This window comes from Bos javanicus, chromosome 26, assembly GCF_032452875.1.
Source record: "Bos javanicus breed banteng chromosome 26, ARS-OSU_banteng_1.0, whole genome shotgun sequence".
Classification (NCBI taxonomy): domain Eukaryota; kingdom Metazoa; phylum Chordata; class Mammalia; order Artiodactyla; family Bovidae; genus Bos; species Bos javanicus.
In genome coordinates, this window is record NC_083893.1 from 19,359,908 (window position 1) to 19,386,004 (window position 26,097).

Here is a 26,097-nt window from a genome sequence, read left to right on the forward strand (position 1 = left end):
TAAAGCAAAACCAGTTTATTCATGAAGCTGTGGATGAGAGGTTAACCAGGACCCCATGTGACTTGTACGCTTCTTCCAGAACAGTGGCCTGGGCCTTGAGGACTTGCTTGCCTCAGGCCATATCCTGGGAAACTGATGTCTCAAGGGTGAATTCATCTTCCTGGGTCAGAGTTAGTTCGAGGTCACATGCTCCTGAGGTCCCTGAAGACCACGTGGGCTGCATTGCGTCCAGCGGCTCCCATGACACCTCCTCCTGGAAGGGAGCCTCCCATGAGCCAAAGCTGTGCTCACCCCCCTCCCACCCCTCTATCCCCTCTGTGGGATTGCCAAGGCACCAGCCACAAAGCAGAACAGGGAGGACTGAAGGGTGGTACTGGGGTATGGGTAACAGAACCACCTGGGACGATGATCAAAACAGATCCTGGACTCCCCTCCAGGCTTCCTGAATCCATGCAGGAAGGGCCAGTGTCTGGTCCAAGCAAGTGTCCCCCTTGCCTTCCCAGCCTGAGAGCTGAGGGGCAAGACTCCCAGCACATGAAGTAGAATGTGGGACTAGGGGTTGAGGGGAAGACCTGGCGGTATGGGCCTGTCTGGGAGGCCGAGGCCCAGTAGCTCAGAGGAAGCACCCGTATGAGATGAGCCTCCACAGGGTCAATTAGGCCTGGGATGGGAGCAGGGAAGAATTTTAAAATTGAGAAACTGCACTGTGCCGATCCTTACTGGTCTCAAATATGGACGCAGAATTTAGAGACATGGGTCCCTCACAACCCCCAGCGGGAACTGGAGAGATACCTCCACTAGGACGTGTCCCCAGGCCTCACGAAGAGGGCTGAGCGAACCCGAGGGGTCTGGCTGGAGAATTCTCAATGCAGGGGAGGGCTTGTTCTCCGGGGAGTTCCCCGCTCCCCTCCCTCTCATCTCCCGCCTTATTCATCCTGTCCCACAGTCTGCAAGCTTCTGATATCTGGCCAGCCCTCGCCAGCCACCAGGGGTAGTGGGACCGAGGCTCACTCACCAGGATGGGCCCCGCTTCCACAGAGATACAGGCCCCGGAGCGGGCTGCAGTAGCTGGAGTGGAGGGGCACAGGACGCGCGAAGTACAGCTGGTCCAGGCTCATGGCACAGTGGAATATGTTCTGCAGAGGCAGGGCTGTAGTCATTAACATAGGAGTCTTACAGTCTCCACCCCCTTCCCCACCCCTGTTCTCCAAGGAAGGTTCTTCTCCTTCCAGGGTGTTTTTGGGCTCTCATGATGCAGAATGAGAAGAGGAAGAGAGGGAACAGGCACATGTCCCAGGGCTGGGGGGCAATTTTCCTAGAGGCATTTTTCAAGAAGGAGGAAGGGTTGGGTGTATCTTCAGAGGGTGAGGAAACTGAATGGGAGAGAAAAGGGAGACTTGAAAGATTGTGTTGTGGACTACGAAGCGCACCCCCCCCCCCCCCGCCAACTCTGTTTGAAAAGTAGAGGAATTTGATTTATTCTGACTGCTGATGTGTGTTTCTTTGGCCAAGACACCCATCTGAGCCTGGGCCCCGGGGTCCAAGGTCACAGTGAGTGGAGTGGCAGACAAGGGTGCTGGGACCGAGTATGGTTCTACTCCAGTGGCCTGGGTCAGACCAGACGAGGAGGGGGGTGTGGGGGCGGGGAAGGTCACACCCGAGGGGTAGGTCTGACAAGACCAACATCTGTTGGACATCATGGTGGGGGTGATCGTCACCTGCCCGTTCAGTGTGTCCCCAGCTGAGCTCGTTTTCTTCCCTGGAGTTTCCTCCTCGATGGATGGACGGACAGCACCACCGCCCCCTCCTCGGCCTCCAGGTGGACCCTTTACATCCCCTCCAGCCCCCTCTCTACACATGTGTTTATCAAGATGTCTCAATCCACCTGCCCCAAGCCTTCCACCTCAACCCTTTCCCTTCCCTCTCCACTGCCTGGCCTCCTTCACTCTCTAGCCAGCCTATGCTGTCTGATAAAAATATAACTGGAGCTACACATGTACTTTTAGATTTTCCATTAGCCACATGAACACTTAAAAAGAAACTGGTGAAATTAGTGTTAATAATACATTTAATTTAACCCAATTAAATAATATGTTTAATTTAACCCCACAGATCCAAAATATCATTTCAACATGTGGTCGATATTAAAATTATTGATGAGACTTGCTGCATTTTTTTTTTGTCTTTGCTATCTGGGGTGCATTTTATATTGAAACACATCTCACGTTGGCCTGGCCACGTCTACGTACGCAATGGCCAATCGGAGCTAGTCGCTGCCATACTGGCTCTGGTGGCCTACCCACTCCCTGCCTCCAGGCTCAGTGAGTTGTTGACAAATTGAAGAGAAGTGTGAGATCAAGCTGCTCAGGGGAGGGGAGGCCCCTCTGAAGAAAGGCAGATGGGAGATGCTGATGTGGACGTCTGGGCGGAAATCCCACAGTAAGGTGATCTCTCCAGTGGGCGCTGCCTCTCCCGTCTACATCTCTTCTCTCCTCCCCCACTGCCTGCAACTGACCCTGTCTCTGTCCTCTCTCCGCTGTGGTCTCTGCCCCTGTCCTCCCTTCCTGCCTAAGGCTGGGTGTGGAGGGCCAAGATAAAGCCAAGTGGGCATGTCAGGGAGTGGAGGTGCAAAGAGAGTGAAGGCAGAGTGTGACGAGAGCCTCCCGTCCTATACGAACTCACTCCCCCAGGAAGCCCAAAGACTCTCTCCAAGTCAGGGGGTGTGAGGATGTCTCTGCCCACCACGGAGCCCTTGAAGCCGGGTGCGTAGGCCTCGATGCAATCAAACACTAGGTGCCAAACACAGGGGAATGAGACAGCGTTACGGAAGAGAAGAGGCTTATGATTATACAATTTGGCAGACTTACTAAATTCGTTAAACGCTACACTTAAAATGAATATTTTCATATGCAAATTATACCTCAATAAGCAAAACAACAACAACAACAACAAAATGACAGAGTCCACCAGCAAATAAACAATTCTTTACGAAGGCCTGTGGGTCTCAGATCACCCCAGCCTCCCACTTCTTCCCACCTTTACACTCCAGCCCTAAACTCTGTCTCCCCTTGAATATGCAAAGATTTCCTCACCTCATGGCTCCACTCAAGTTATTTCTTTTGCTTGGAATGCCCTTTGCTGTCTGGTCAACTCCTATTCACCCTTTAAAACCCAGCTCAAATGTCCCTTTCTCTGGAAGGCTTTCCTGTCACTCTGGCTCGTGGCTCCTCCTTTGGTTCACACAGTCTGTTGACTGTAAGGTTGGTTTATTACTCTCCCCCACTGGACTGTGAGCAACCTGAGGGCAAGAACCATGTCTTTTTGCCTTTCTTAGCCCACAGCCTGACCCCAGCAGGCACTCACTGTGTTGATTTTGGTTTCCCTGGGTATTCGTCTCTCCTTGGCACAGGCCTTGCAGGTATTAATCCGGAGTGGGGCCATCAGGAGGAGAGGGGCCCATTCGGGCCACTCAGCCAGCTGTCACTGTGGAGACCTGACGGTCTAGCTCGCCTTACCTCTGTCTGCGTAGGCGTTTCTCTGCTGCTCATCCCAGGCCTTGCCTCCAGCCAGCGTGTAGGGCGTGTACTGAGTGAAGAGGGAGACGACGTGGCAGCCGGGGGGAGCCAGGGTGGGGTCCAGCGAGGAAGGGATGCAGAGTTCGATCAGAGGTCTGTGTACGACAGGGGAGGAGAGAGGGCAGGGCCTGAAGAGCAACGCCTGCCTGAGAGAAGGGGCCGTGGAGCCATCCTGAGATGATGGGACAAAATGAAGACCTGAGCTGGGGATGCTGGGGCCGGATGGATCATCTCCGTAAGGTTATGGTGGTGTTTGTCTGCGCAGGCTTGGTGACCAGTAGGACAGTCCAGACCACCCACGGGGAGCTCTCTCATCCCCAGATCCCTGACTCAGCCAGATCTCCAGGCTCCAGGCTCTCGGGTCCCAGCCGGCCCAGGGAGGTAAATGTGCAGTGGGCTCTGCACCCCACCGCCCACACACACCCTGTGCTCTAACCAGGGGCTCAAGCGTCTCCAGGTCCCCCACCTCTTGGAAGGCAGGCCATCCAGGGCGTCTTCAAAGGCCTGGTGGACAAGGAGGGTGTCCTCACAGTTCAGGTGGATGGAGCACTGGTGATGGGGCAATGGCTGGCCCCCGGGAGTGTTGGGGGCTGCCAGGAAGTCAGGCAGCCTGTTGACAGCCACTGAGAGACCAAAGGGGAGGGTCAGGGCCCAGGGGCCTGGGTCCTCAGCCCCTCCAGGGCCCTCCTTCTCTACCCATCGCCTGCTCCCCGACATGGTGGGCTGGAAACAAGAAGCATGAAAAAGTGTTTCATCTTCAAACGGGGGTAGGCTGGGGGGCAGGGAATAGAGACAGGTCAGTCTTTCCCAGACATGGAGATTTCCCGCTCAGAAAACCTCAGAAAAGACAGTTCTGCTGTCCACTGTGCCTCTTACCATTGATCTTGGTAACAGGCGACTTGGTGTCCAGCTGGGCGATTCTCGCCACGAACTCCTCAGGAAGCCACTCCTGAAAAGAGAAGGTTCCACCCTAGTGGGGGCTGAGGCCCCAGGGGAGCTGCCTTCCTCCTTTACTCAGACTGGTCCCTCAACCTCTACTGCAGGAGATCCTCTCCCCGCCTCAGAGTGAGCCAAAACACCTCCTCTGTGAAGCCCTCCTGGGCTCCTCCCGCTCAGTGTTAACCACTTTTTCCTGTGTACTTTGCCAGCGTCCTGGTGGTAAGTGGCCCAGACCAGCTCCTGGAATGGATGTGGCCCAAGAGCTGCAGCCTCTTTCTCCTCTGGCCTCTAAGCTCTTGGAAGTCTTGATGCTCTCAAAATTGTCTTAAGATGCTTTTGAAACTGGTGTTTGTTGAATTTTATTAGTGGAATCACTCAGAAAAATGATGCCTTGTCCCCAAGAATAAACCCCACGTCATTGGGAGCTCCATGTTCATACACATATTAGCACATCTTTGGGGGACAGGGCACATGTGGTCAATTGCAAAAGCTGTTCCAAGTCCCACCCCTCCCTACACGGACACCCCTTTCTATTGCCCCCACTATGACTCCAGTACTGTCGCCTGGAAAAGCCCATGGACGGAGGAGCCTGGTGGGCTGCAGTCCATGGGGTCGCTAAGAGTCGGACACGGCTGAGCGACTTCACTTCCACTTTTCACTTTCATGCATTGGAGAAGGAAATGGCAACCCACTCCAGTGTTCTTGCCTGGAGAGTCCCAAGGACGGGGGAGCCTCATGGGCTGCTGTCTCTGGGGTCGCACAGAGTTGGACACGACTGAAGCGACTTAGCAGCAGCAGCAGCAGCATGACTCTGAGCTTGGTCCTGAGACAAGGCTAATGTTAAATAGGCAGCAAACAGAAGCACTTGCGTGATTGAGTTTGCTCCATTTTGCCTTGTGCCAGACCCTGAGGACATGTCTGGACTATTGCGCTGGGGGATAAGAAACACATGGAGCAGAGCTGAGTCATCCCGGACATTCTGACTGAGACCCCTGGACTAGCCACAGCCGTCAGCAGGGCCCATGAGTGCCCCTCAGCTGCTGGAAGATGTGTGGGTGAGCCCAGATCAGCTGAACTCAGTCAATATCAACTGATTGCTCCTGCTCCGTGTACTAATCCGTAACTCTTGTGATACGCCGGGCAGTTGTGGGGTTGTTATGCAACGTTCATGTGATGATGGGTTATTGACATAAACAGTGGAATCAGAGCTGGCTAGAGGGGAAAAATCAGGATAGCAGAAAGCTGTAGAAACAACTCTGGGTTGAAAGTCAGACTTGGGTTCTAGCTGTGGCTCTGCCAATTGCCAAATGCCTGGGCTCGGTCACCTTACCTCCCTGGACCTTTCCCTCACCTGTGAGGCTTGCTGCTACCTGCCTGTCAGGTAAGCGGAGAAGGACGGGCTTCCCCAAATGTGGGGAGACTTGGCATTCACATCTCCCACCCTGATGCAGCCCCCTGAAGCCCCCAGGTTCCAAACCACCGTCCCGTGCTGGGAGACGCCTCACCTCCCCAGCCTCACCTGTGGCGTTAACTTCAGGAAGGTGATCTGTGGCGACGCGTTGGACAGCACCACTTTGCTCCTCACCTCCGAGCCATCTTGCAGCACGACTCCTTGAACGCGCCCTCCACTGCTCACCTGTACTTTAGCCACTGTCTATGGCCGCCAGTAGGAGTCCCAGGACCCCCGGGAGGAGAAACAAGGGTTGGCTTTAGGGGATTTCTGCTGTTTGTGCTGCTCCTAGGCACCTACAGCTTTCTCATCCCTTGCCGATTTCCTGCAGATCCTGGTGAGGCGTCAGCCCACTCCCCAATGCAAAGGCTCACCCCAAATATGCGATGGTAGTGCAAATTCAAAGGGGACAGGCCTGGGTCACAGCTGCTCAGCCAGCGACAGTCTGCAGAGCCCAAACCCAGCCTTGTCCATCAGTAAACTAAGGACCCTCTGAATCTGCGACTGTGTTCCATTCTAAGATACTTGCCAAAAATCGGGGTGGGCGTCAAGGGGTGTTCACCTTTTCGGTGAAGATGCTGACTCCGTGAGCGGTGGCGGAGCTTGCGATGGCGTCAGAGAGGGCACCCATGCCACCCTGGACATAGCCCCAGGCCCCCCGAACCCCCTCCAGACTCCCCATCACGTGATGGAGTAGCACATACCTGAGGACAGATAATCAGAATCAGCGGCTGGAGATGGGGTATAATCTCCCCAGAATTCTAGGTGCAAATATTCTTTCTCTCTCAGTGCCTTGAATGGACCACATAATCCACTTGCAGTTCTACATCTGCACACGCTGTTCTGGAATCTAGAACCCCCTTCCTCCCTCTTCTTTTGTTTGGCTAATTCCTCCTGTCCCTAGAGTTTCAGATGAAATATCTCTTCCGCATGGGGGCTCCTCTGAGCCTGGATCACATTGCCCGCTGCCTCGTTTTCCCATCACAACGCCCACAGTAAATAGTCCTCCACTCCACATTCTGTATCTGCCTCTCCCATGGGGTTTTGAGCTCCATTCACTACGGTGTCCTCAGCACCTAGTGCAGGCAACTGCTCCATCCATATTTATTGAAAGAATTAATGGGAAAAAAAAATGTCTTAAAGGCCCATTTCATAAACTGGGCAGTGGTGAAGCCTCCTGGACACCCACAGAGAAAAGGACTTGCAGGCCCCAGCTGGAAATTCCTAATTGGCTGGTTGATCTTGGTCAAGGTGTTGCAAGCACTTGCCAACGCACACCCCCCTTTTCCATGGCTCTGGGAAATTTGGGGCTGGCTTAGTGTGTGTTGAAATACCACCTCTGAGGGGTGCTCTTATCCCTTGAGAGATAAGCCACACTGACAGCTTCTAGTTGCATCTTCTGGTGCCCTGGAAATGGCCCAAGACTTGGCAGCATCCTCTATCCCTACATACACACACACACACCCTCCATTCCTGCTCCTTCAGGGCTCATTAAGGCATACCACAACTGCACACTTTATTGTGTCTGACTGCCCCCTCTCGGATGAGGCTGTCAGCACACCTCCCACTCACAAGGAGAGGCAGCTTCCCATCCATGTGGAGGTGTCTGTGTGTGTGCGCATCCTGGAACCCAGGGAAAGGGCCTGCGGGAGAGCGGCAGGCAACGGGGCTTCGTGGGAAGGGAAGAGAGCCTGGATAGATACATAGATGGATAGATGATGGATAGATGATGCATAGATAGATAGAGAAGATACTCATGTTGAGACATCACAGCGGGAGGCAGGACCAAGGCTCTTCTACTGCAGCAGTGGGGAGCAGTGGCTAAGACGGAAGACTTGGCAGGGATGCGGGGTTTGGACAAGTCGGGCTGGGAACCAGCTCTGCCCTTACTAGCTGGGTGACTTTGGGAAGGTTATCTCCCTTCTCTGAACCACAGCTCCCCAGTGTTGCCTTGAGGGTTAAATGAATCCTGTGTGAAGTAGCTGGCGCCTGCCTGGTTCATCGGGTGAGTTCAGTGAGTGATAGTTTTCGCTCTTGTGGGGGTAACTGCGCCCCTCCCGCTGCCCCCCCTCACCTGCCACACTCACCCACTTCCCGGAATGTAGGGATTTGTCATAGCTCCAATCACTGCGTCCGTTGCTAGAGTGGCTTTTAGAGGCTCAGACTCAAACCACTGATCCAGCACCTGGGAAAGCAGAGCGGCATGGAGAAGGCTTACCTGGGAGCAGAGGCCCTGTCCCGGCGAGGTCCAGCCTGCGGCTGCGGCACCACTCACCTTGGCGGCTGGAGCTGTGAGGACCTGGTAATACTGGGGCAGCTGGGCTCCCAGGATGCAACCTGAAAGACGAGATTCATAAGATGCAAACCGAGACAGGCAAGAAGGGAACACTTGGATCCTAATGGCTCTGCACCTGCTTCTTTATCTATAAAATGGGAGTCATATTTTCTACCCTTAAAAGCTATTGTGAGGATTAAATGAGGTAGGTAAAGCATTTCTAAATCTATAGGCACTTAGTACATTTTAACTGTTAGAATTATTTGGGGGCCATTTTTAATTTGTATCTTACTCTCTTTGAATTCTCTAAGGCTGTACCCTGGGAGGCAGTGGTTTGGCTAACCCATTTCTCTGACACTGATTTAAACTAGCTCAGAAGAGTGAAGTAAGCCAGAAGGAAAAACACCAATACAGTATACTAACACAGATATATGGAATTTAGAAAGATGATAACAATAACCCTGTGTACGAGACAGCAAAAGAGACACTGATGTATGGAACAATCTTATGGACTCTGTGGGAGAGGGAGAGGGTGGGAAGATTTGGGAGAATGGCATTGAAACATGTAGAATATCATGTATGAAACGAGAAACCAGTCCAGGTTCAATGCACGATACTGGATGCTTGGGGCTAGTGCACGGGGACGACCCAGAGGGATGGTATGGGGAGGGAGGAGGGAGGAGGGTTCAGGATGGGGAGCACATGTATACCTGTGATGGATTCATTTTGATATTTGGCAAAACTAATACAATTATGTAAAGTTTAAAAATAAAATAAAATTAAAAAAAAAATAAACTAGCTCAGAGAGTAACTGGGCACTAGAACCTTGAAGGTAGAGGTCATGAACTCTAGGCATTTTGCCCCAGTGCTGAGCTTGCTGTCTGGCACAGAGCAGTTCCTCAATAAATGTTGACTACATGAATGCTTAATGCATGTTTATTGCATGAGGTTCCTTGGACTGGTGATGTGGGAGGCAATGTCTGCTCTTGACATTTGTGATAGATTCTACCAGCTTGACTCCGTCACCCTCCCCAGGTCCACACACTTTGCCCTGTAACTGCACTGCCTCCCGCCCTAGCTGAGTGGACCTGCCTTACTTCTTGCTTCTGGGCTCACACGATTTGCTTGGCCACTGGAGTGTTTGCCAACATGATGCAACCAGGGGCTTGGAACTGGCCTGCACATCGGGGCTTGCCCTCTGCACTTTTGTCATGGATATAAGAAGGTCATGCCTGGACGAGCCTGCATTTTCCAAGAAGAGGATGAGAGGCACCTGGAGCAGGGCTGCTCCAGCCACGGATGCACGCATGAGACCAGCTCAGACCAGCTCAGCCCAGTTGGGACCAGCTGAACCATGCAGACACATGAGAAATAAATGTTCATTTTTACATGCCACTGGAATGTTGTAGTTTGTTATGTGGCAACTTTGTGACCACAGCTAACTGGTTCAGTATTTTTGTAGAATGTAGATGCTTAACTGGTCTTTGTATCCTTGTTTGTTGTTCAGTTCCTCAGTCGTAGCCAACCCTTTGTGACCCCATGAACTGCAGCACACCAGGCCTCCCTGTCCTTCACTATCTCCCAGAGTCTGCTCAAACTCATGTCCATTGAGTCGGTGATGCCATCCAACCATCTCATCCTCTGTCATCCCCTTCTCCTCCCACCTTCGATCTTTCCCAGCATCAGGGTCTTTTCCAGTGAGTTGGCTCTTCACATCAGGTGGCCAAAGTATTGGAGCATTAGCTTCAGCATCAGACCTTCCAATGAATATTCAGGGTTGATTTCCTTTAGGATGGACTGCTTTGATTTCCTTGTTGTCCAAGGGACTCTCAAGAGTCTTCTCCAGCACCACAGTTTGGGTACACTTTGTACCCTAGACGAGTGGTAGAAAGTAATAGCAGGCTTGGTGAGACTTCCCTTCTCATACCCACGGCAGACATCACTAATTGGCCACAGATATTTTTCTTGCTGAGTCCAGTCATCCAGCATCCTTCTTGTATGGGGGCATCTCTTCAAACTCTCTCGGCCCCATCTCTCTCAGCCTCCCCCAGCCATGGCTATGGTGCCGAGCTCCATGCAGGCTCCAGCCAGCTGCACGCAGTGCAACCTGACCGCATCTCACCTCAGGCCTGTAAGATGCACTTCTTCTTCATGTCTTCCCTGGGGCCTCCCTGACACCAGGACAGGGTACCCATGGGACTCATTTGGCACCCATGGATGCACAACCCAGAAGTTAATGCCTCACGTGGGAGTTAATACCCATGGGGGCAACCTCTGAACGCTGGGGGAGAGAACCCAGTGGGCAAATGTTTCCCCTCTCTTCCCCTGAGCACGTTGTCACGTGCATTCCCTAAGGCTCCTCAGAAGGTCCAGGCAGGACATTATCACGCACAGTGGTGGCCAGTTCAGTAACACACCCTGGTGCTGACCCTCCCTCTTTCCCGTTCCTCCTCCTTTCCCTAGGATCCTCCTTCAAAATGAACTACTTGAACATAAGCCCTTGGTTCAGGCTCCATTTTTAGAGCATGCCAGCCTAAGATAAGACCATCTCACTTACAGTGCTCCAGGCGGCCCTATTAATTGACAGAAGTTGGCAGGCTGCCTCGGAGGTTCAGGCTTATGTCCAATCATGGAGAAACTGGGCTCAGCCACATGAAGGCATTCATCATGCCCTGATACCTGCCCTTGGACTTACCTGCCTGCCACAGGGGCTTGAGGGTGGACAGCGACTTGAGCCTTTGTAGCAGGGAACCCCGCTGGAAGGCCTCCAGGTCCACGGGGGCTGAGTCCAGGAGAGGGTCAATGGCTAATGCCAAGCGATCCATGAATGCCTCATATTTGGGAAAGGCCTGGAACAGAGCTCTGAGTCAAGGTCCCACTGCCTAGAATTCCACAGGACCCTGTCCCCATGATGTGCCCTCCAGACCACCTGGCCTGTGCCTCCCAGCCAAGCCTTGATGATTCCTCAGGCCCCACGCCCTGCCAAGCATGACTCCGCTTGGCTGTGCAGAGTTACTCCCAGTTCTAGGTCTGTGCACTGGTGTCAGCACTAGGGCAGGTGACAGAGGGTCTGCATAGTAATAGTAGGAGGTCACCAGGGGTGGCAGGCACAAGAGCCTAAGGCTGGCCAGCTGTTGGCCATGGAAAACTCAAGTACCCTAGGACATGGTCTCTGTGATAAACCAAAGACCACTTACAAGTTTCTTCTCTCTCTCCTGTCTTTCTATATCTCACTGGTAGAAGTAAGATCTCTTGCTCTGTACCCCAGCATGTTGACTGTTCCTTCCTGGTCTGCAAACCCCACCCCCCACATCCTTTCATCATCAGCAGGAACAGAACCCTGCCTCCCTTTACCCCGCAATTTCCTACAACAGAATGCATATGACAGCCTGGTTATGACCCCCCTTCCCTGGATGGGTGACAGGAGCAGGGATGGACATCTATGCCACCCGAGGCCCTATCTTACTTTTTAGCTCAGAGCTTTTAATTTTTCGTTCTAGAACTCTTGGATATATCCATGGAATTTTAACACCTGTTACATTAAGAAAAGCTCTGTGTTGAATTGCACTGGAGACTCTTGATTAAAATGAAGGTAAATAGCTTCCTCTGCAACAGGTTTTCAATGTGACAACATGCAAAGACAAAACCAGAATTCTGCTCCTGACTTTCCACACTGAGATGTGGCCTCTGCCTCCTGTTCCTGTGGTCACCAGCCATGGCCACGGCCACTGTCCTCTAGCTCAGGGACCCAGTCTTGTCCTGAATCCTCTCCAGTGTATCTGAGATGGGTAGGACTTGGAGGAGAGTGTAGGGAGTGCAACCTACAGAGTGCAACTGTACAAAAGAATCATGTGCAAAGCACTTAAAAAAAAAAAAAAAAGCAAAGCTCCCCTAGTGACCTGATTGTCCACCAGGTTAGGAAACCACTGGTTAAAGAGAGAGGCTGGATATGTGGTTTTCTTGGTTTTACCCAATAGTAGATTAACAGAACAAAAATCATCCCCCATGGATTGCTTAACCCAGGTTCTTCTTAGAAAAATGTCTCCACCAAGATATGAGTTAATGCTATGCCGTCAGCTTGTATCTAGGTTGGTACAACAAATGGCCACTCAGAGAAACTTTTTCTGTCTGTAAAACCAATCACACCAGGCCCATTACATTCAATGACTCATCTAGACAAAGCTACCCAAGAAACTCCTCGCAGTTCAGTCCCAAGGGAAAACTGTGCCTTCTCCATCAGACCTGCTCATCATCCTGGGCACATTCTTGCCTTGGGCTGCCAGGGAATGATGCCAAAATAGATGAATATTTATTATAACTCTCTTGTCCTAAATTCCTGATCCAGATTGTTCTATCTTTAACTGTCTCTGATCCCCCCTTTTTCTTTTTGACCTTCATGTGCTTTAATATGGAAAACCACTTGGAATTCTGTCTGAAAGGAGAGGTAGAAAGCACATACAATATAAGGACATATCAGTGGACTCCCTTTTGAAACTTGAACAGTGGCTTCATGCTGAACACACACTGGTTTGAGGGTCTCCCGTGTCCACTGGTCTTAGCCACTGTTCTCCACCCCTTCTCTTTGCAGTGCCCAAGATCAAAGGCTGGCACAGACTGGAGCTCTTGTAGGGCAGATGGGGTGGCCTGTCCACACCCCTGTGGCCTTGGACAACTTGCTCTGGGAGAATTCCAACCAGGCCCATTTCCTTTCAACAGTGGCCTCCAAAGGACTCCCCTTCCAGTGGCTAAGTTTCTGTACTTCCAATGCAGGGGCCCCAGGTTCAATCCCTGGTCAGGGATCTAGTTTTCACATGTTGCAACTAAATATCCCACATACCGCAACTATACGACCTAGGGCAGTCAAATAATTTTTTTTTTAAGACAGCCCATCTCTCAGAAAATAATGTTTAAAAAGAAAAAAGAGCAGCCTCCAGGCTGAGATGGAGGAGAAGATCCATCGCTGGTCACTTTCCCTACCTGGGCATCCTTCTTTGAGAACTGGGCGATCTGCTTCTGATTTTCCACCATATCTGTGCCCAGCAGAAGAGACCGGGGCACCTTGCCCCCTGTGCCCTCTTCCAGCATGGGGGTGAAGGAGTAGGGGTTTCGAAGATGAAGCCTCAGCCCATGTTTCTGCAGAACACAGACAGCACAGGTAACATTTGAAGGGCTCTGCCCATGACCCTTCTCTGATTGTGCTTAGGTGACCTGTATTATTTTTGCTCCAAAATCACTGCAGATGGTGACTGTAGCCATGAAATTAAAAGACGCTTACTCCTTGGAAGGAAAGTTATAACCAAACTAGACAGCATATTGAAAAGCAGAGACTTTACTTTGCCAACAAAAGTCTCATCAAAGCTATGGTTTTTCCAGTAGTCATGTATGGATGTGAGAGTTGGACTATAAAGAAAGCTGAATGCTGAAGAATTGATGCTTTTGAACTGTGGTGTTGGAGAAGACTCTTGAGAGTCCCTTGGACTGCAAGGAGATCCAACCAGTCCATTCTAAAGGAGATCAGCCCTGGGTGTTCTTTGGAAGGAATGATGCTAAAGCTGAAACTCCAGTACTTTGGCCACCTGATGCGAAGAGCTAACTCATTTGAAAAGACCCTGATGCTGGGAAAGACTGAAGGCAGGAGGAGAAGGTGATGACAGAGGATGAGATGGTTGGATGGTATCACCAACTCAATGGAGATGAGTTTGAGTAGACTCTGGGAGTTGGTGATGGACAGGGAGGCCTGGCATGCTGTGGTCCATGGGGTCACGAAGAGTCGGACTCGACTGAGCGACTGAACTGAACTGAACTGACCTGTATGTATTTAGGTACCTGTATGCAGGTTCCCAGGGGATTCCCAGGTGGCGCTAGTAGTAAAGAACCCGCCCGCCAATGCAGGAGACATGAGATGCGGGTTCAATCCTTGGGTCAGGAAGATCCCCTGGAGAAGGGAATGGCAACCTATTCCATTATTCTTGCCTGGAGAATCCCATGTACCAGGGAGCCTGGCAGGCTACACAGTCCATGGGGTAACAGAGAGTTGGACATGACTGAAGCGACTTAGCATGAACATATACATGTAGTTTCCCAAGGCATGTGGTCCTGGTTCCTATCTTAGATATAAGTGTATAAAAATCCTTCTTGCCCAGGCACACTGTGGCAGACCATACTACACCATGCGATGCCACACGTACATGCCATGCTATGCCACATCGCACCATGCCACACTACCCAGTGCCGGGGACTGTACTGGGGCTTACAGTGGTTACAGAACCATCACAGTGGTTCTGTAAGTATATCATCCTCATTGTAAAATGCAATAGCAGAGGCTCAGAGAAGTGAAAAACGTGTTCAAGGTCACACTGGGAGGTGGATCTAGGTTTCAAACCACATGCCTGTGACTCCAAAGCCCTGGCTCTCAGCAGTAGTCTTTAAATGCCCCCATTTCAGTAATAATTAAGACTGATAAAAACACAGTAAAGCCACAGTTATGTGAAAATCCATACTTACTAGATAGATAAATTATTCACATAAAAAAACCCTTTTATTTACTTTGCAGACTCATTTACTCCATGGTCACTTTAAATGGAAGTTCCCTTGATGCATTTAAAATAGTTGATTTACAAATATTTGATTAGTACACAGAACTTTCCAAGAGCACATTTACTTCTTCAAAGAAGGTGGAGATAAAACAAAAGGGGCCTGTGCAACCCCTACAAATAAAAGACATCCTGTTCCTTCTAGAGACTTTTTTCCTAAACCACTTTTTGGATGAGTGATTGACATACAAGGAGCTGTATGTATTTAAAGTACGCAGCTTGAAAGATTTGGCCTCTAGAGACTTCTTCCCCCAGATACACTTTGGTCTGCTCCCACCTCTTTGAGGTCTTTGCTCAGATGTTACCTGAGTAGCATGCTCAGCTCCCCCTGACTCTTTGGCTCTGATCACCACCTGGTCAATGACACACTTAGTTTTCCTCTGTCTACACAGGTAGAATGTGAGCTCTCTGAACTCAGGGGCTGAGTCTCTTTTTTTCAGTGCTGTATCTGCAGCATCTAGACACCATGTGATCAATACATAGTCTATTGACTAACTAAATGCACTGCTGCAGACAGGGCACCACCCCAGAGGACAGAAACGAGATCTGTGAGCAGAAGTTTTAGGAAAACACACAGAAACCCAAAGAGACCTTTCCAATATTACAGCAGAAGTCTCCCCCCAACCATGGGCATTCCAGATGGCAGGATCTCCATGACTGAGCATTGTGGAGGTGCATCCAAGTGTTGGAAGGGGTGGGGCTGGGAGACCCACAGGATCCTTCCTAATGCTGAGATGGGGAATTTCTTTGATTACAAACTGGAGGAATTTCCAGCTTGGTTCCTCTTGATACAGTGAACCCTCTAACACGCAGGAGGCACCCTCAGTTCCTCTGAGCCTCTCACCCTTGGCCTCCCATCCATCACCAAGTCTCAGATCTCAGCCTCCAGACCTCATCCACATCTCCCCAACTCCCTGCCCTGCCTCAGCCCAGCTGCCACCTTCTGAGCTGCCCTGCAACCACTTCCACCACAATCCACGCCATCCACCAAGAGGACTGATCTTTCATAAAGTCATAAATCCCATCACCTCACTTCCCGATTCAGCACCTCTACTGTCTCCCTGCTGTGCTCAGATAAAACGCAGGCCCTTCCTCCCAGCCCACAAGGCCCAGTCTCCTCTGGCCCTGCCCACCTCCCATACTGCCTGCTGCCCCTCTGCCTGGCACTTCTGCTCTGGCCGCTTGACCTTCCTTTCCCTGAGGCCTGTCCACTTCCACTTCCTTCTGCCTGGAATATCCTCCCCTCAGATGTCCACAGTGCTGGTGACTGCTTGGCGTTTGAATGTCAGCTCAGATGTCCCCCCTGCCTCCAAGGGAGGGTTTCCTGGTCACCAGTCCAGGCTGGGCGTCCAGGCCCTCACTGTCGTGCTGCCTTAGCTTCCTCTCTGTAGGTGTGCTTACCTCCACCTGAGGTTCTCTCACTAAGCGCTCAGCCTTGCCACCCTCCCTCACCACCTTCAGTCCACATGTTTCTCCCCAGGCCCGGCACAGGACAGATACTCAGCAACATTTGCTGAATGAATGAATCAATAACCCCCCAAAAAGGTATCCAAGAAGAACCCAGAGTTTGCTTCAGGTCTAAGTAATTGAACACGATTCATTTATTTGTCTGATTCCAGGACTTTTTCCCATAAAGAGAGTGACTGTCCTGTCTGACTCCTTGTGACCCCATGGACTGCAGCATGCCAGGCTTCCCTGTCCTTCACTATCTCCTGCTCAAACTCATGTCCATTGAGTGGATGATACCATCCAACCATCTCATCCTCTGCCGCCCTCTTCTCCTCCTGCCCTCACTCTTTCCCAGCATTAGAGTCTTTTCCAAAGAGTCGGCTTTTCACATCAGGTGGCCAAAGTACTGGAGCCCCAGCCGGCTGCCCCAGGCACCGTGCTAATGATGCGCGAACACCAACTACTACAAGAGCCTTCTGAGGCTGGTAAGATTACATCCCCATCTTACAGATAAGGAAGACAAGGCCCCGCAAGGCTAAGTCACACAGCTGCTAACGGCAGAGCAGAGATTCAAAACTGAGCAGGTAGGGTCCAGAGGCTGAAATCGCAGCCTTGTGCTCTACCCACGACAGAGGTCCGTCCTGAGAGCTCACATTTGAGACCTGGCCCATGGCCACCGGCAAAGTGCACGAGGCTGAGCAGGGTGGCCATCAAGACGCCCTTGGCGGTGGCACATCAGAGCTCAGAACAAGGGGGAGGGCTTGGTTAGACTTGGCTCCTCAGTCATTTCCTTGTGTGTGAGCTTAATCCCCTGAGTTCCCTCATAAAATGGGGACTCCTACTCATGCACTTGCCACGGTGCATAGCTAGTGTGTCTGAAAATTGCCTTCAGTGATAGGCTGGTTTGTCTGGGGACAGAGACACGTCCCCAGGCCTCGGCAGGATTCCACCTGATCCTGGCTGGCGACAGGTGTGCTAGCGGTCTCAGGGACTCAAAGAGTAATTTCTCTCATGGTGACCATGGCTTAATGTCTTATTAATTTTGAACTCAGCACAGAGTTGGTGCTGAAGTGCTGTCAGCATCATATGCAGATGGCACCCAGGACCCTCTCTGAGTGGTGGGTGACAGAGGCACCAAGCAGCTAAGTGGCTCCAGGAATGCATGACTGTGTTTGTCAAAAAGGCAGCTAGGGCTAAAAGGAATCTGAAAGGGCGGGGGCAAGACTGTGGACTAAGGCAAGGCTAAGAGGAGTCTACAGGGGCAGACTGGGAGTTCCCAGGATGCCCTACAACGGCTCAGGAGCCTGAAGAGCTGAAAGTCTGATTGCTCAAGTTGCCGAGGATGGTGACTGGCTCTCAAGTGTAAGGAGGGCAGCAGGTGGGCCCAGGACCTAAGGCACCTTTGCAAACTCAGGTGCCCAGGTGCCCAAGGGTTCCTATGGGGGCTGGACAGGGCCCCAGGGAGTGATGGACAAAGCACTGCCAAGATGGCATTCATGTAAGGGGTCAGCTGGTGCGGCATCTAGGAACATGGGCTTTGAGACATTTGATTTATGTATGAAATTTCTCGATCTTTAAGACACCAGGTGGGCCAGACAAAGCCCATCTGTGGGCAGGCATCAAGGAGAGCATGGGAGATAGACGTACCCTCAGAGGGAAGAGTAGCAGCTGCCCACTTCCCCAGCCCCCAGGCCATGGAGCAGGTGGATGGACACACACATGTACACACACACTCTACCTTCAGCTCCAATTCGGAGTAAATCTGCAGTCGTAGCAGGCTGAGGAGGTAGGATGCTCGGGAGAACTTAAACCCTGAAGATGAATTGGATGAAGACAGTCACAGGGATCAGCAGTGGTCACCCCCATGCCCCTCACCCACCTTTTTGGCTCACCTGGGACTATCTCCTCTGTGACAGCCGCACCCCCGATCACGTGGCGTCTCTCGAAGACCGCCGTGTTCACTCCAAATCTCTGTAGGTATGCCGCCTGGGACGAGGCACACAGACCTTCCCTTTATTCCTGGGGTCCACCCGCAGTCTCAGGGACCTCACCACAGGGCTAGCTCGAGCTGTCCCTGCCTCTGAGATGCCCTTCCCCCACCCTTTCATAAATGCCCACCTCCTCCGATGTCCTCTGAAGCCTGACATGACTGCTCGTGCCCCTCCGCTTCCCAGCCCCAGGTGACCTTCCCTCCTGCAAGGTCTGGAGCCTCTGTGAGCTCGTGCCCATCTCCTGGGCAGGGTGGCGGCAAGCCTCGCCCTCCTCCCTAGCCTGCAGCAGGCAGCATGGGGGGCGTGTCGTGTGAACACAGAGCACACCCTTCCACTCCCCTCTTCTCCTGCTGGGGCGACCTCAGTACCTGATCCATCTGGCCTCAATTTCCTCCTGTGCAAAAATGGGGCTGATGATAGCAACACCCACTTTTCCTGCCTCACAGGGCTGCTGTGAGAATTCTCTGAGTTGGTCCCTAGAAGGAACTTAGACATGGGTCCCTGGCACATGGGGATGTGCTCGGTCAATGAAGCTATGATTATAATATGGCATCATTTTGGGGAACAAATGTTTCAGGGGAGAGTATTCATCTTTCTCTAGCACTTGGTGGAAAATCAATAAATATTTGTTGAACCAAACTAGCCCTCCATCTACTGACCTAAAATGCTGGCCCTCCCACCATCACCACAACCAAGGTGACCACACGGATGGTGTAGCTCAGAAGGTAGACTTCTGGTGACTACTATGCCAGATGCTGTGCGAGCATCGTCTCATATGATCCATCTTAGAGGTAGGCACCATGATTCTCCCCATTTTGCAGAGGAGGAAGTGAGGCTCAGTAAGGCTAACAGCTCAAGTTCCCAGAACTGATGAGTAGAGGTGTGGAAACTGCACCCGGTCTGTACACAGAATCTATGCTCCTGACATATCCTAACGAGAAAGGAGAAAGAGGAGCCTCGGTGTCAACATCTGGAAACTGGCCTCAGAGGTGAGCCGTGTTTCTCCCGTTAGACGTCAACAGTCCCACAGTGATGACGGCAGACAGAGGTGGTCTGAGACCACGATACAGGTGACAGGGCAGGGCCACTTCACAGCTGTGTCTTAGCAAAGACGAGACGAGGTCTGTGGGTCACCTCAAGATCCCAATCACTGGCTCTCGTGGCCAAGATGTGTGATGCTGTGTGTGTGTGGCGACCACTCTGCATGCTAGCCTCCCCTCCCTGCAGACACGGTTCAGAGATGCCCCCAACTCTCCAACAGTAATCAATCTAGGGCCAACTGCCTACTTTCTCAAGCTGGCCTCAAATCATCCAGCGAAGTGCACGACCTAGAGTTAAGTTCTTCCTATATCCTCTCATCCTGGGATGCCCCAAGGTTACCTTTTGAGCAAGGCTTCTTGAGCTGAGGCCTCAGGGCACACCATATATTTCCCTTCCCCTCAATTCAGTGAGGGTGGGCATTTTAATTCTCATTTTATCATGGGTCAGAGAGATTAGCTGACTGGCCTTAACCTTCACAGGTGGGAAGTGGCTGAGCTGGGAGACAAACCCATGTTCATATTAATACAAAAATCAGTGTTTTAAATTACTGATCAGTTGAGTTAAATAGAGGCCCTAATAGCCCAGTTAGTAAAGAATCTGCCTGCAATGCAGGACTCCCTGGTTTGATTCCTGGGTCAGGAAGATAAGCTGGTGAAGGGATAGGTTACCTACTCCAGTATCCTTAGGCTTCCCTTGCAGCTCAGCTGGTAAAGAATCCACCTGCAATGTGGGAGACCTGGGTTTGATCCTGGGGTTGGGACAATCCCCTGGAGAAAGGAAAGGCTACGCACTCCAGTATTCTGGCCTGGAGAATTCCATGGACTATACAGTCCATGGGGTCGCAAAGAGTTGGACACAACTGGGCGACTTTCACTTTCACTTGAGTTAAATAATGTCTGCTGTAACATGTTCGAATAAAACTGCTATACTGGGGAAAGTATTAAGATGTAACACAGGTCTCCTGGCTCCCCACATTGCTGAATCCCCTGCACTGATATTCTGGAGCAGACGCTGCTCAGAATGCTCTGTGTGAATCTTGAGGCCTGAACCTCTATCATACACTATGGCCTCCTAGGGGTACACTGACTCTGGTTTGAGAAGCACAGCCTCAGGGTCACCCTGGCCTGTGGTCAGCCTGGGACCCAGACGCCAGCTGTGCCAGGGCAGGGCCCTGCCTTCTCTGCTGGATTGGCTCCCTCACTGCCTCCAGGGTGGACCTTGGACCATGTGCAGCTGCATGTTCCCCAAGGTGGTGCCTGGCCTAGACCTGCTGGGGAACACTGGCTCTGTATACAAGGACAGCCCACCATCTGGAGTCAAAGGGCCCCCAGCCCCAGTTACTTGCTCCCTAAAGTTCCAACCTGCCTCCTGTGTTATGTCCATTACACACTTTCCCAGTCGTTTATCACCTTGCTTTTGAAAGGTCAAGGGGGAAACCTATGAGCATTAAGGAGGGGCCAGCAATCCTATATCGTCTTTAAGGGCTGTGGATGTCCTCTTGAGCCAGTCACTGGCCAGCACCGGGGTGAGGGGACCAGCCGGCCTTTGCTTCCCCCCAGCGACCCTCATCCTGCTGGCTTCCTTACACTCCTGCTGGGAGCCACACACCCAGGGGCCAGTGAAGTGGGGCGGAAGGGGAGGGACTCACAGCCACCAGCCCGTTGTGTCCTGCAACGAGACAGAGGAGAGGGGAGGAAAGTGACCGTGGTCAGTGGGCAGATACATTCCTTGAGGAGTGTGGCCCCCCACCCCTGTCCCCATGCCCATGAAGATCCTGGCGAGGTAGCAGAACTTGGGGGACCCCCTCACCTGAACCTGGGTGTTGGAACAGCATCTAGCTTGATACTGTAAGACACCTGGTCTTTGGAGAATCGCAAAACCCTGGTTCTTGCCCCAAATTGAAAAAAGTCCTGTCACCTTGGCTTGGCCAATGGCTCATGCTGGAGTGGGGACAAGGGGAACCCGCAGGCATCAGATGAAAGTGACCCCACAAAGCCTTGCTGGGCTTCCAGCAAGGGAGGCTGAGCAGATGACTGTTGGAGGAAGCGTCAGAGTTGACTTAGAGGAAGAGAGGGAGGCCTGATCGTGCTCTGATGCTGGTGTCCCTGGTCATCCAGGTAAGTGCTGGTCATGTGGACAGTTGCCACCAAGCAGGGCTTGCTTTGCCCAAGCATGCCGCACAACAGGGCTCCAGAAGGGGAATCTTTGTCAGTTTCCAGTGTTCCTGAGATAGAACAGCTCAAAATGAACTCAACACATACAGCGTCAACGTTCGCTAGAATTGCTGAGTGTGCTTCAGGGTGCTAGACGATTGGGCAGATTTGTCTGGTATAAAGTTTCTTTCCAAAAATTTTAGGCAGGCAGCCCCTGGGGTGCAAGCCCTGAACTTGGTTTGGGGTCCCACATCCCACACCAAGTCCACGGCTAGCAAGTGCTTCTCCAGCTCTGAGAAGCTTCAGGGTCACTTAAGAACGAGCGTCATCACCGATTCCCGGAGCCCTCCCCAGGATCTACTGGGCAGGCTGGGGGCAGGGACTAGGACGGACTTCATAGAAGCTCCCTGGTCATTCAGATGCAGGTGGTCTCAGACCCACAGGCCTAGCACGTGTTTCATGAACTAATATCGAATCATCATGTGATAAGCACGTCATGATCTATTTGATTATATTTCATTTAAAAATGCTAGTTGATAGAGTACTGTTTTTAACCTGCTTTTGATAATTTTCTTAAAAAAGTTAAAAAAGTGTGATGGATGGGAATTATGAATGAATTGCAACCTGAAGTCTGAAAAGCCTTGCTCTCAAACACATACAACAGATTAAAGGCAGACTGTCCTGGGCTCGCCCTGCTGTCTGGCGTCTTTTTCACGTGTAAACAGAGGGCCTGCTGGGCTTGCAGTGTCGCAGGGAGGATGACCAGTAATATACCTAAAGCACTTGTGCCTTAGCAGACCCATAATTAGTGCTGATCATAAATCCTGGAAAACTAATAAAGGCTTCCAGGCAACAGGGTCCAGTTCAGTCATCACGTGTAAGCCCACAAATGCACAAACAGACCTCAAATGGCAAAGGGCAGGGATCCAAGAGCCCAAGTTCCTCCTCCCTCCACCACTCCCCCACTCTAGTTGTGGCTGAAACTTTGTCCTGCGGCTTCTGGTGACCTCTCCCTTCCCCTGCAAGGAGTCTTAAGCTGCGGGCTCAGCTAATCTCCAGGCCTGACTGCAGAGTTCCTTAGGCAGCAGGCACAGAGGGATTCGGGGGGAGGGGTGTGCTGAACGTGGGTTCCCGAATGTGTGGGCTGCAGGTGCCACATCAGATCCACTCCAAGAGCTGGTTAGGTGTGATGATCCCCTCAGAACTCTAATCACCAGGTAGGGAGCCCTTGAACTGCATTTTAACAAGCTCCTTGGGTCATCCTTTAGGCAAATTTGGTCAAATAACTGAATCAGGATGATGCCCAGGTTACTGGTGTGACTTCAGGGAGCAGAGATGATCGGTATCTCAGAAGATACTGCTGTGCTCCTCACTCAGGTTGGATAAGCCTTCAAACCAGGTTTCCTGCCTTGCTTGGCAATCAGAGAAGCAACGTTGAAGAAAAATTCACACCTGAGAAACACACTTGTGAGCCATTCACCCAGGTACCTGGGGACCTAGGATCAACTCTCTCTGCCAAGAGACAGCAGGGGTGGGTTGTCTCCAAGGGCAGAAAAGGTGGGAGGAACTTCCGTTTACTGAGCCCAGTCAGTGGGCACTGGAGCTGGAGTCCCCCAGCCCTGGAAGTTGGTGAGACAGTTGTCAAACAGCCCCTGATAAAAATTATATAAACTTACAATGAAATAATGATATTAAAGACAAAGGTAATAAATACTCAAAGCTTGTTATTTCCTAATTGTTTTACTATATTTTCCTGTTGTCTATGTCTTCATGGTTACTTACATCCATGGACACATACAGGGGCCATGCTGCCTGATGATGCCTGGCTGCATCTCTCTCCCAAATTCGCAGAGATATCACGTTGGTAACTTAGAAAAAGGCTGCACTGGGAGTATTCACACCATGGAAATCCACGAACACTACACACCAGGGCCTGGGTTGTTATTTTGTTGGTTGTTAGTACTCTTGCCTGGGAAATCCCATGGACAGAGGAGCCTGGTGGGCTGCAGTCCATGGGGTCGCGAAGAGTCGGACACGACTGAGAAACTTCATTTTCACTTCTCACTTTCATGTACTGAAGAAGGAAATGGCAACCCACTCCAGTATTCTTGCCTGGAGAATCCCAGGGACGGGAGCCTGGTGGGCTGCCGTCTATGGGGTCACACAGAGTTGGACACGACTGAAGTGACTTAGCAGCAGCAGCAGACTTAAGAAAGTGATGGAGAAAATGCTAATAATGCAAATTAAACTTAACTGGCAGTTGTGCCCACAGCAGTTACCTTGTGAAACAGAGCAAACAATTGAAGAAATGTTCTCCTGTTCGCAAAATATTATTTGACTGAGTAAGATCATTCCAATTGTTGAAGGAGGAGAGAAGTTCTGACATAAATCTTTGTTTCACTATCTTTCTGCTCTTTAAAGAAAATAAAAATATCATACAATGTTTCCTTCAAAACTATTTTCATTTGTTAAATTGCAGCTGTAGGTCGGTTACTGAGTTCGGCAAAAGTCACGAGCACTTGCTGAGTGGACTGGCCACCTGGAATTTAGAGTATTGTATATCTCACCTGCAAAACTGTGCTACACTTCTTTGACTTCAGTATTCACAATAAACTTATGTATGGATATATATGCACACATTCTCCCCCGGAGAGGTTACTGGTAACCACTTACCAGCACAGGACAGCTCTCCGTAGGGATGAAAATGAAGAAAGGCCCAAATAGGGATGCAGCTTTAAAGCTATGTGATGAGCAGGTCTTTCCAGGCCTGTCATCCTCTTTCTGTACAAACCCAGCTGGAAATAATGTCAGAAGTAGAATTTGAGGCTGTGAGTGGAAGGCCCCGAGAAAAGGAGCCTGGTCCTGGCCTGGTGCCTCACAGGCTCAAGGTGGAACCAGTGCCCTGCACCCTGGGGCTCAGCAAAGTGCAGCGGGGTCACCGCAGCAGGTCCTGTACAGCCCAGGTGGGCAAGGCAGTGAGGGCTGTCACTTCTGCAGACAGGCGGGAGGACCTCTGGGACTCGTGTCTATTTCCCCCTAATTCCCCTTGACGGAATGACTATAGTGTCCTCGGGATGGTCTCAGTGGTCAGGTACTGGTGATCAGAACTCAAGTCACTTGTGTTAATTGCTCACACTAGTCAGTCGTGTCTGACTCTTTGTGACCCCGTGGACTGTAGCCTGCCAGGTTCCTCTATCCATGGGATTCTCTAGGCAAGAACACTGGACTGGGTTGCCATTTCCTTCTCCAGGGGATCTTCCCAACCCAGGGATTAAATCCAGGTCTGCACTGCAGGCAGATTCTTTACCATTTGAGCCACCAGGGAAGCCCTAGAACACTTGGGGCGGCAGGATTTCACAGGTCTGTTGTACCAGGGCTCCTTCCTTGCAACCCTTATCTACCATGTGCTTTCCAAGGATGTGGCAGCAACTAGCTAATTTCACAGGAGATTCATGGAAACTCCTGAACTCACTTAATCCTCCCTGGTCATTTTAGATGGGTAGACTCAAGCCCAGAGAGGGCAAAAATCTGCTCCAGGCTACACAGCAAGTCGACGGCAGAGCCAGCTCCAGAATCCTGGCATCTGCTCGCAGACGGGTGGAGTTTTCACCCTAGCAACTTGCTCTCACCCCAAATCCCGGCCAGCCTGTGCCAAAGCAGTGAGAGGGCAGGGGCGTGGATGGGCACCCCCCCGCACCCCAGGATTCTGGGCAGGCTGCCCTCTGGCCCCTCAACTCCAGCCCAGCCCACTTTACCTGCGCCTACCACCACTGCATCGTACTCAGGCTTCAGGCGTCCCCTGGTGTCCGAGAGAGCTCGTCTCCATGTGGGGCGGGGAGAGGCGCCCACGGCCCTCCTGAGCCCTCGGCCACATGTGGTCATTTCTGCCCAGGACCAGGCTGGGAATTTGCTTGCAAGCAGCCTTTTGTGCCTCTCCAGGCAGGGGGAGGAGCAGGGAGAAGGAGGAAGAGGAGGAGCTGCAGCCCAGCTGCCGTACTTGGCCCTGGGCCACTACTAAATGGGGACACTTGAGTTGCCCACGGCCCGGCCTTCTACCCGGGGCAGAGTCATGGGCGGTCACCTGTTAACCCGGCAGAGGTCCTGCGCCTGCAGACCTCCAGAGCGATCACTGTGCTGCTCATTCTCTATGCCTCCGCTGTGCCAGGCGCTGTGCCGACCAGTCGTGCAACCCCTCACGTGGGCCCCAGACGGGGAGCACTGAGGCTCAGACAAGTGTGTGTGTGTGTGCGCGTGTGTGCATGTGTGTTCCAAAGGGCTGCCCCCTCCCCTGTGCTGTCCTGCTTCTCATTAAGGAATTCAATGTCCAGGATGAGCTGGGGGTGGGAATCCAAGTAAAGAGAGGGACTCAGGTCCAACTTCCTGTCCTTGCGGCTTGTAAGAGGGTAGATGCTCTATGCCTGCGGCAGGCTCAGGGATCCGCTGCCTGCAGGACCAGGGCCTCGGCAACACTGCAGGGGGAGGGGGGCCATCTGCCCTGGGACACCCAGAGAGCCCCGCGTCCTTGCCCAAATGCTTTAGCGCCATCCCCTTCACAGGCTTTCACAAAGCTGGCAAGGTTTGGGGGGCTAGTTCAGTTCTCTGTGATTCTGGAGTTTGCCTTTTTCTTTTGA

The 26,097-nt window shown here is 51.8% G+C and overlaps 1 protein-coding gene across 2 annotated transcripts; it reads right to left on the reverse strand.

Moving 5' to 3' along the window:
* Window positions 1-25,813, reverse strand: PYROXD2 (pyridine nucleotide-disulphide oxidoreductase domain 2). Of its 2 annotated transcripts, XM_061403052.1 has the most exons (16): window positions 25,222-25,813; window positions 20,962-20,981; window positions 18,174-18,267; window positions 18,020-18,093; window positions 13,217-13,372; window positions 10,935-11,088; window positions 8,240-8,301; window positions 8,052-8,149; window positions 6,527-6,668; window positions 6,034-6,168; window positions 4,452-4,524; window positions 4,042-4,198; window positions 3,516-3,670; window positions 2,683-2,789; window positions 1,016-1,136; window positions 1-253 (listed from the first exon to the last, which is right to left on the reverse strand). In XM_061403052.1, exons 1-16 carry the CDS (start codon window positions 25,346-25,348, stop codon window positions 183-185), a joined length of 1,746 nt encoding a protein of 581 aa, XP_061259036.1. In that variant the 5' UTR covers window positions 25,349-25,813; the 3' UTR covers window positions 1-182. The 2 variants fall into 2 exon arrangements, with proteins under 2 accessions (XP_061259036.1, XP_061259037.1); XM_061403053.1 differs by lacking the exons at window positions 6,527-6,668; window positions 8,052-8,149 and having other exon boundaries at window positions 8,183-8,301.
* Between the last annotated feature and the right edge of the window lie 284 nt (window positions 25,814-26,097).

What these genes read in the sequence shown, in the direction of transcription:
- PYROXD2 (XM_061403052.1), bottom strand. Translation starts at nt 25,348, where the DNA reads ATGACCACATGTGGCCGAGGGCTCAGGAGGGCCGTGGGCGCCTCTCCC. An exon ending in CCCTACATTCCGGGAAGTGG is followed by an intron (nt 6,669 to 8,051) that starts GTGAGTGTGGCA and finishes ATCTGTCCTCAG; the next exon opens with GTATGTGCTACTCCATCACG. An exon ending in AAACGCCTACGCAGACAGAG is followed by an intron (nt 2,790 to 3,515) that starts GTAAGGCGAGCT and finishes TTTGGCACCTAG; the next exon opens with TGTTTGATTGCATCGAGGCC.